We start from the raw sequence: 10,001 nt of genomic DNA, 5'->3' as shown, positions 1-10,001 counted from the left end.
CACGCGTTGCCTCGTTTTTCGGTTGGTTTATTTATAAACTATGGACTTGTTTTTCTAGTTGGGCCTGATAATCTTCATCATCGGCGCTAATGGCTGGACCCAGACTTGGACTCGGAATCGGACTCAGACGCTAACTGCTTCGCTCCTGTTCTCACCTCTCCCTAACTGGGTAGGCGCATTTCGATGATTCGGGCTCATTCGAAACGTACGTCAATAGACGATCGATCCGCTGAATATATGCATAATCAAAATGCGATCTGCTTGGGGATCGATGTGGGACGGCCGGGTGGGTTATCAGTGGACGAGCCTCTGAGTTCGTCTAAATATAGAACAGACCCGGATCTGCAAAGGCAGCCAGGAAAATTCCAATGGGAAATCATTACTATGGGGACCCAAAGGGGCTCTATACTTCATTTGGAAACTATTTTTAGGGGTGGGACCCCTTGATTTGTAGGCTTTTTAGCTCCTTATCATCTTGCACCCCAGAGGGCACATCACACCACACGTTTCCCATTTTGGAAATCAGTCCTTGGCAACCCAGCCAGCCAAAATATACTTGCTCCATAAAGTTTTTTGGCTTCCACGGGCCTTTTATTTGCTTGTTTTCCCTCGCGTCGATCTGTTGATAAGTTAGGTTAAACGGCATTATGGATTTATACGCTTGTTTACGCCAATTGTGGACGGGCCTCCGCCCCGGAGACCACTGATAAGCCGCGACCAGGCCACGCCCCAATTCCAGTTTCAGTTTAAGTTCCAATTCCCATTCTCATTCTCAAATAACCACAACCAGTCGAATTTCGCTATAAAAATCTCGTTCGTTTCGTTTTATTTAGGCAATAAGGGGTCTTAGATTAGGGGGTAACCTATGGAACAAGCACATCACATGCCCGCCACACGCGCCTTCAGTTCCCTCAGCTGCTCGGCCACGGGACCTGGTAGGTGGTGGCCCACCTGCTCCTCGAAGTACTTCTCGATGGCAGCCACCTCCTGCTCCCAAAAGTCCTTTGGCAGATCGAACAGCTGCTCGAGATCAATGGTATCTTTTAAGCACTCCAAGTTTAAGGAGTCCTTGGTGGGCAGGCGGCCGATGGGAGAGTCCTGGAAACATTGCTCGCCCTCCACCCGCCGGAAGATCCAGTCCAGAACTCTGGAGTTGTCCCCAAAGCCGGGCCACAGGAACTTGCCGTCGCTGCTCTTGCGGAACCAGTTGACGTGGAAGATCTTGGGCACCCTTCCGCGCTGCTCCATGCTCAGCCAGTGACCCAGATAGTCGCCAAAGTTGTAGCCGAAGAAGGGTCTCATGGCGAAGGGATCATGCATGATCACCTTGCCCTTGAATTCAGCGGCTGCAGTGGCCTCGCTCCTCATGGCAGCTCCAATGAAGACGCCATGCTTCCAGTCACGAGCCTCGTAGACCAGGGGAACTCCAGTCGGTCGACGTCCTCCGAAGAGAATGGCGGAAATTGGCACTCCCTCGTTGTCCTCCCAGGCGGGATCTATGATGGGACACTGCGAGGCGGGTGTGCAGAAGCGGGAGTTGGGATGAGCAGCCGGCTTGCCGGACTCCTGTGACCAGAGTTTGCCCAGCCAGTCGGTGACCGTGACCTCCTTCAGCTGTTCCTTGTCCATTCCCTCCCAGTAAACGCCTCCATCCGAGGTGGAGGCCACATTCGTGAAGACCGAGTTCCGGAATATCGTGTCCATGGCTATGGGGTTGGTGGCCCTCGAGGTGCCGGGAGCCACGCCAAAGAATCCATTCTCTGGGTTGATGGCCCGCAGTACTCCCTTCTTGTCGAACTTCATCCAGGCGATGTCGTCACCCACACACTCCACCTTGTAGCCAGGCAGTGTGGGCGTCATCATGGCCAGGTTGGTCTTGCCACAGGCAGAGGGAAAGGCGGCGGCTATGTAGATCTTCTTGCCTTGCGGATTGGTGATGCCCAGGATCAGCATGTGCTCGGCCAGCCAGCCCTCCCGCTTGGCAATGGTGCTACCAATCCTCAGGGCGAGGCACTTCTTGCCCAGCAGCGAGTTGCCACCATAGCCAGATCCGTAGGACACGATCTCGTTCTCCGCTGGCTTGTGCAGGACAATGGTGCGTTCGGGATCGCAGGGCCAGGATGGCATGGCCTGGACACCACTTTTAGGAGTACCCACCGAGTGCAGGCATTTGACAAACTGTCCATCCCCACTCTGCAGATATTTCAGCACTGGATTGCCTGCCCTGGTCATGATCTTCATGGACTCAACGACGTAGGGCGAGTCTGTGATCTCGATGCCGATCTTAGAGAGTGGTGATCCCACTGGGCCCATGCTGAAGGGGATGACGTACATGGTGCGTCCCTTCATGCAGCCGGGGAATCGCTCCTTGATGGCCGCCTGCAGATCCTTTTCCGCCATCCAGTTGCCCAGCATTCCAGGTGTAGCCTTCTCCGTCACCGGAACTGTCTGTTCCTTGCAGTCCGTGGAGATAAAGGTCTTGCCCTCCACTCGAGCCACATCCGCAGGATTGGTGCGGGCCTGCCAGCAGTTCTCGTACTTGGGCAGTGGTACAATGGTCCCCTGCTTGAGCATGAGTCCCTGGAGCAACTGGCTCTCGCTTTCGGTTCCATCGCAGATGTGCACCCGTTCCGGCTGGCAGAGATCCACGCACTTTTCCACATACTGCTTGACTGCGGGGGTCAGGACCTTGGCGTCCCCATACTGAACAGAAAGGAAGCGAAGGGTCAGCCGGAAGTTGTAGCTCCGTTGTGGGGAGACCAAGCTGAAAGAGAAAAAAATAGGGTTGTATTTCCGGGGAATAAAAGAGTTTTAGGGTTCTTAGGGTGCTATCCTTATCCTTGATCATCCTTGAAACTAAATCAATTATATTCTCTGCATATAATGTTAAAACCCACTTTATTTTTGTAAAAATCTCCTTATCGAATAGACCTAAAAGTTAATCAAATTGACAACATTTGTATAACACGAAAGAAACATTACCAGCAAAGATACTTTAGGTACCAATATAAGTGTTGTACCTATGGTAGCAAAGGTAGTGAAAAATCAAGGCATTCACAGTCTATAGCTGTTCTTGGTGATGATCTATAATGGCATCTTTATCTTCACATAAAATAAGTTCTTATGCAATTATGAAAGATTAATAGGATTTCTTTTTCGATGAAACTAATTTGGATGGCACCATTACCATCCAAGGTTCTACCAACGGTAGGTAAAAGGATGCAGAAGACCCTCTACCTAATTCTTGAACCACTGATAACGACCTTTCGAGTTACTCTACCTACAGCTACCACAAGTCGTACAGCTGACTAGCCGAGCCGAGCACAACTGTACCCCCTTGACGGACCTCGTAACGTGAATTTCAAATTCTAAGCGGTAACGCACTGTCGTTGGAAAAGAGGCAGTGCCGCGAAAGAAACGAATACAAATAAAATCGAAACACAAACATAAAAGATACAGTCAAACTGGCTGATCAGCTGTTCGTCTGGTCGTTCAGGTTTTGGATAGCTCCACTCCAAACTCGAGAAACTTGCTGGCCGCACAATTCGCACAGATATGGGGGCCTGGAGATGGAGATGGAGGGCACTGGGGTTTCCAGCCGATCCAACCTTCGTATAGCGGCCAGCCCACGTCACTTTCATTAGAAGCAGGTCCAAGCGAGGCTCCCCCGACAGCATGATGCAATCTTTCATCACCTTTTTGCGTTACGACGAGACTGCTCTTTGTGCTCTCTGTTTTGGTTTTGGCAGATAAGTGGAGTGCAGGCAGTCTTGATCTGGTGGTATACTAGTATCTACTAGTAACTCTTATCTTCCGGCACATATCGTCGAGATACATTCACACATATGTCTGTGGGTCAGACACTCGGAGTAGTTTCCGAGACCCGATCTCATAGGCCAGACAGCTCTCGTTTACATGAGGTCCAAAGTCCAGTGACTCCCCGCCTCCCAATCACCAGCGGAATTATCGTTTACACGAGCTCAGGGTTGCCCCAGTTGTGACGTCAGGCGAATGTCTGCGGAACCACCGAAATTAATGTATGCCTTATAATTTCGGAACTGCGTAGTTTACTCCGTCACACGCTTGACAAATGCACAGACATATAGAGGTAGTCATACCCATCTGGCCTGGTTTATATTAGCATAAGTCGTCTGCATGGCCGGGGCGTGTGAGGTGAATGATAAACCCAGCGACGTCTCTTAATGTCTCGGCTTTGCCAATTCTGAGCCCTGAATAGCACAAGATGGGCATTTAAGCCGCCTAATTGAATGAAAATGAAGATTTGATTCAATCATATTAACCGGCTTTTGTTTTGCGTTTTTTGTGGCCAACGTCTGGCATTTATCGTGGCTTTTACGTGTGAGAACTTTATTTGCCAGGTTCGTTGGTCGTGAAACGCTAGTCAAATAGTCCAACATTATTTACGTTGGCACTGATATTGATAAGAGACCATTTTGGGCGAACCGCTTTAGTCCAAATCGAACCGCTTTAGTATCGCTGTTGACACCAGCAGCTAATTATTTGAGCAACACTCGAATTGTCAAGGCGGATTTGATTAGGGCCACGCGCCTCAATTGGAAGCTGAAAATCCGCTGCGTATTCGGTTCTATTTTGGGAGATAACAGAGCGCACTTCTCAGTCGCGGAATGGGCCCAGGAATTTCCCCTGGCCTTTTCAAATGGCAACTAAAAAACTCCCCTTCCTAATGACGACACGAATGTTGACCATCCTATTTTGGCCATACCACATACCATGTACCCTACCAAAAGGCTCTTGAAAACAAAGTGCTATTTTGACGGACAGGCAGAAATTTCAATGAGTAAGCATTTCCAGTGTATTTCCCACTTCGTCGGCTTCCTCTTTTTGTTTACGTATTTATTTGCGTTTTTTCTTGCAGAAATACGCACTAAAAACATTCGTTGAATTTTCAGTCAGCGCGTGTTCCTCCGATGTGTGTGTTTTTGTATGGAAAAAGAAGATATCATTCTATAAATACTATGGTTAGTGGGATGCAAAATGTCCTCCCAAAACACTTGACAACAGTCATGGGGGTGTCAGCTGATTCAACAGATTTTCCATAGCCAAAAACTGTACTTGCAGCCTGACGAAATAAACGAGACTGGTTCCATAAGAGGGTTCATTAGCCTTTGCCCTTCGCCTTGGATTCAATGGAAGAACCCAGTATCCCGGTATCAAATGAAGGCGAAGGGCAGGCACAATCAGCGGCATTATCAGCTTGAGGATTCAGTTGACCATCAAGGGGTGGTGGCCAGACTTTTATGGGTACTTAAACTATAGATGAAAAAAATGTTCATCTAACCAAAAAAATAGAGCATGAAATTACCAGTATATCTATCATATCTATATTACTGTATCTCTACCTAGTATCTACTAGTACCCTGCAGTATACTATCACCTACGTTTAGGCCATTACCAATTATTATTACGCAAGATCCGTTTAGAGGAAAATACCCTATCAGTTCCTAGATGCAAAGTTTTCCGCTATCAAGATTATATTCCGCGTCATCTTGAATAAATACACGTTTCAGACTTCTATGAACCTATTTATTATTGAAACGGTTTAATAATAACAACGAATCCATTGCTTAATGAGTAATACAATGCATCTGATCGCCTTGTTCTTTGAAATACCTTTGTTCCCATAAATTCCTTTTCTGAATAAGCTACGCAGGGAACCCGGTCTGAACCGGATTTTATTGCATCCAGACTGGAGGATGGCTTATAAGTACCCATAGAATGCTGTTGTAGAGTGCTCATTACCGCATATCAAAGTCCACAGGGTGGAAGCAACTAATTTTGTATTTTGTTTACTGACTGATAAGCGATCCGACTGCCCACGCTTCCATATAGAAACGTACTTATGTGTAGATTAAAATATTCCATGAGTGGTATACTGTGTATAAGGTAATGGTTGAATGGGGATCTGGTTGGGTTGGTTCCGTGAATTACATGGAGTGAATTGTACTTGGAAAAACTGTGCGTATAATTGGAATTTGTTTCACTTTAATGCAGTTTAGTCAATGAATGAAGTGAATCATTGTTTGGAACCTTGCTGACAAAGCGTCATTACGTTGAGGAATCTTATCTAGAAGTTTCTGGGAATTCTGGGAAAATGTGGTAAACAAACCATTAACTGATAAGACATCATTAGCACACTATGAGCCTTATTTCCTAGGTTCAGCAAAGCACTCACTGATCGGTGGGGCCTTGCCAAAAGGCGCGTGTCCCTCGCATTCGATAATGAGAATTAACGTTTATTATATTTAAGAAATTGTTTTGATTCCCTGGCCTGCATAAATAAAGCTACATATTTGCTATGTCAAATTCGCAAACGGGGGCTCGGCCTGAAAAATAGATTCGGAGAATCGTCGTCAACAATAATATTATTTATTTTCGCTGTCACTTCGCCGACGTCGCAGTGTCTAAAGGTTATCATCAATGGCAGCTCCGAGAAACGGGAAAGTATCTGTTGGATACCTCTGCCTCCAGCTCAAAAAAAACATGTTTGCTAACTGCTGCAGTTGAGTGGGTGGGTTTATTGCCAAAAAGAGACTTCGAAACACGCCACCCCATCAAAACAGAAGCCAAAAGTTAAAACACTCGACGGGCGGACAGAGATTTCGAGGCGTTGTTGCTAGGCGGCCTCAAAACACCCATACATGCAGTGCTTTGTTTTTATTTTGCCCGCCCAATGGCGCCACACACACGCACACACACACACACACAGGGGAGGGGCAGAGCCAGTCGAACAACTTGCCAGCGATCACACACACACACACTCTTGCATGCTCCAAGAAAACGAGTCAAAACAAAACTACAAAAATAATAAAAGGCGAGTGTGGTGGGGTGGGGAGAAGGGGGCTGGGAAGGAAGACGCTGATAAAGACCGAAACAAAAGAAAAGGCGGGAATCGAAAAGCTTTTCATTGAACAAAACATGTCAGGAAAAAGTGTTGCATAGCCACAGGCGCCCCAAGAGAACTTCTAGGGCTTTGGTCACTCACCTGCCGCCTGAAAGTAGGCAGTGAAAAGTATTTCTATGCCTACGGGAATTAGAGAACCACATAACAACAGCTAAGGTTTTTTACACTCCAAAAAATTATAATAATAAGCTATTGGATAAAATATACAAATTTCTTGTTATAAAAAACTTTCATTTAATGGTTTGCTTCGCGAAAGAAATTATTTATAAATTAACATTAATTATATTGGTGTTTCTTTTTCCAGTCTTTTAAAAATTTTCTTTGGTTGGATTTTTAAATTTATTTAATATATAGTGGATTAAAAGGGTTAATAATAATAAATTATACCCCAAGCATATTCAATTTTTCTGTATCTAGAGGTGAGTGTAAACCTAATGTAATACTATTATAGCAAACTCAAGCATTTTTCGAGAGAATGAGAGAGTGGAGAGGGAGAAACATACCCAGCCACTGAGAGACTAAGAACATATAGCGACGAGTGCAATGATCTTGGGAGCTTTATAGATGACATTAACATTGGGGCGGTGTTATTCGAGATGATTATGCCACTTGTTTACGTGAATGCAAGTGTAACGGACGCCTCGCGACTTCGAGAGCGTGGAATTTTCCCGCCATGCGATAAGAGTGAATCACAACTATAAGTAACAAATCTTAGTTGAGGTAGGTTAGTTACTTTAGCAATATGAATGGCATATATTAAGTTAACCTCAGGGCTTGTAAGCCAAGTAGACCACACAATGTTATTTAATGTGTTCGTATTATAAAATGGGGTATAATTATTTGGTTATGGGTAATTTTGATAATCATTTTTTATCTTTTATACAATTACGATAAGTATGGGTTTTTCTATTTATTCTAGCAGTTCAGAAGACTTTTAGGAACATTTTTTGAACTCATGGCTATGAAGAATTGTTGATCTTATCAATCAAGTAATTACTTTGTTGGTAGACTAATATATTGTCAAATCGAAATTATCAGTCCTAAAAAATAAAAGCAAATTATTGTTAATTTTTGCAGATGTTTAGCACTAATTCCAATTTGGCAACTAGGAACTTGAGATTATCAACAAAAAACAAAATATTATTATATTTTGTATTTAATCTTTTTCATTAGATAACAAAGCGTTTTGCTTTTTAAGTACCTTTTTAAGTGATTAGATTTATTACTGTGGTGCGCTTTTTTTAATGTTGATTAGGAGATGTTAGATACCACTTCATGATATTAAGTTTCGGATCCCCTATAAGCCTAATGGTTGCTGGTAGTACTCAAACGCATTAACATTTAACTCCTACTTTACATACAACTTCCACTTTATACATTTGTATTTGTATTTCCTGGGGTTTCCCTATCAGTTACAGGGTGTTTGGCTAGTGAACCGATGTCAACCTTATTGGATTTACCACTGAGTTACCACCTCTCAATGTCAATGCATCGCCTTGGGGTCTCCCCACCCTGGAATCCCGCCAATCCGACGCAATCCCATTAGACTCACCCGCATCGCAGCAGCTGAGCGCCTTTGAGCAGCATTCTGTCACCTGTTCGTGGTCGCTTTCACTTTTGCCCGCTAAAACTCTTGGCAGCCAATGCAGTTGCAATGTTATTTCCGCCTTAATTAATTTATTGCGCTCCGTTTCGTGGGACCCTCCTTTAATTTGATAGAATTGCCGACCTAATTTGGATTTATCTCTCGGCCTCCGATGCACTCTGGAAGTCTCTGGAGCACTTGTTGCGCTTCAGCCACAGCTACGGCTTGTGTTTCGGATTCGGATCCAGACTCAGATTCAGATATAGCGGGGCACTTGTTGCTGCTCTGGCACAACGAGCCAAACTGACTTTGTGCCGCACTCGCTGCGCTCAAGTAACATATGTGCGCAGACAGCCGAGCATTTTGCTTTTTCGGTTTCCCTTGGGTCTTTGCTCCATCGCTCTCATACGATCCGATCCGATCCCATCTGATTTTATTCGATTCTTGCCGCCGGAGCATATGGTCGACATATATGTTTTGTTTTCGCTCTGATAAGATAAGACCCGAATTTGTTGCCGTTGCATTTGCCGCCCGTGCTACGTGCCGCCCACTGCATAGTCAGCGGGCAGGCTGGGAAAGCTCCAGAGGGGCCCGGAAAAGTCGGCGACCACGCCCCCTTTTCAAAGCACACCGGTCTGGCGGGTCTGCAAGCCTCTTTTGCCAAGTCTGCGCTGTTATCATATTGATTGGGGTTACGCCATAGCTGATCAGCCAATACACTTACAAAAATTTAATTAATACGATGTATCAATTCGGAAAAAATTGTGTGATAAGTAAATCAAGTTATAAGTTCAAATTAATAAGTAACATGCAAAACTTATTAATACCAAATAAAAATGTTGATATTTTTATTAAAAAAGTATGCAATATAATTAAGCACTAAATAAAAAGAAGATTACACTTACAAGGGTGACAAACAAATTACTATGGTTTTTAAGTCACTTTTAAACACACAAATGACATTAAAGTGCCTAAAAGTATGTAACAATGTATTTTAAACTTGATAGTACAAAAAGTTCATTCGAAAATGGTCTGTCCTTTATTTGTTGCATACTTTTAGACACAAGAAATTACATTTTAAAGTGATTTTATAACCCTGGTGACGTGCGTGTCACCCTTGTATGTGCCTTTTATTTATTTAGTAAGTGCATATTTATTGTTGTGCAATAAAGGGGTTTTCAAAAATTAGTTATATTTAGTTATTTTAAATAAAAAATGTATATTTAAAATATTTAATGCCAATTTTTGTAACATTTTTTTTGAGTGTAGTCTTTTAATAAATTGATTTCTCCCCCCTGCACTTTGCTTATCATTTCAGCCATATCGACCGTGGCTTCCAGTCGGGAATTATCGGTTTAGTGCTAGCATATTTATAGACCAATGCCATTTACGATGCTGGTTTCCAATAAATCGGCCAACCGAAATAGCCAATATTGAAGGTCATACTTACAAATTCTTTTTTGGGCCCCCAGA

General features: G+C 44.2%; 1 protein-coding gene across 1 annotated transcript; it reads right to left on the bottom strand.

Moving 5' to 3' along the window:
* Nucleotides 1-795: 795 nt before the first annotated feature.
* On the bottom strand, nt 796-8,837 carry LOC119550725 (phosphoenolpyruvate carboxykinase [GTP]). Its single transcript, XM_037859623.1, has 2 exons — nt 8,496-8,837; nt 796-2,764 (listed from the first exon to the last, which is right to left on the bottom strand). Exons 1-2 carry the CDS (start codon nt 8,528-8,530, stop codon nt 880-882), a joined length of 1,920 nt encoding a protein of 639 aa, XP_037715551.1. The 5' UTR covers nt 8,531-8,837; the 3' UTR covers nt 796-879.
* Nucleotides 8,838-10,001: the final 1,164 nt, after the last annotated feature.

The sequence above is a fragment of the Drosophila subpulchrella genome, chromosome 2R (assembly GCF_014743375.2).
Source record: "Drosophila subpulchrella strain 33 F10 #4 breed RU33 chromosome 2R, RU_Dsub_v1.1 Primary Assembly, whole genome shotgun sequence".
Lineage (NCBI taxonomy): Eukaryota > Metazoa > Arthropoda > Insecta > Diptera > Drosophilidae > Drosophila > Drosophila subpulchrella.
This window is presented reverse-complemented; position numbering and strand designations above follow the sequence as displayed.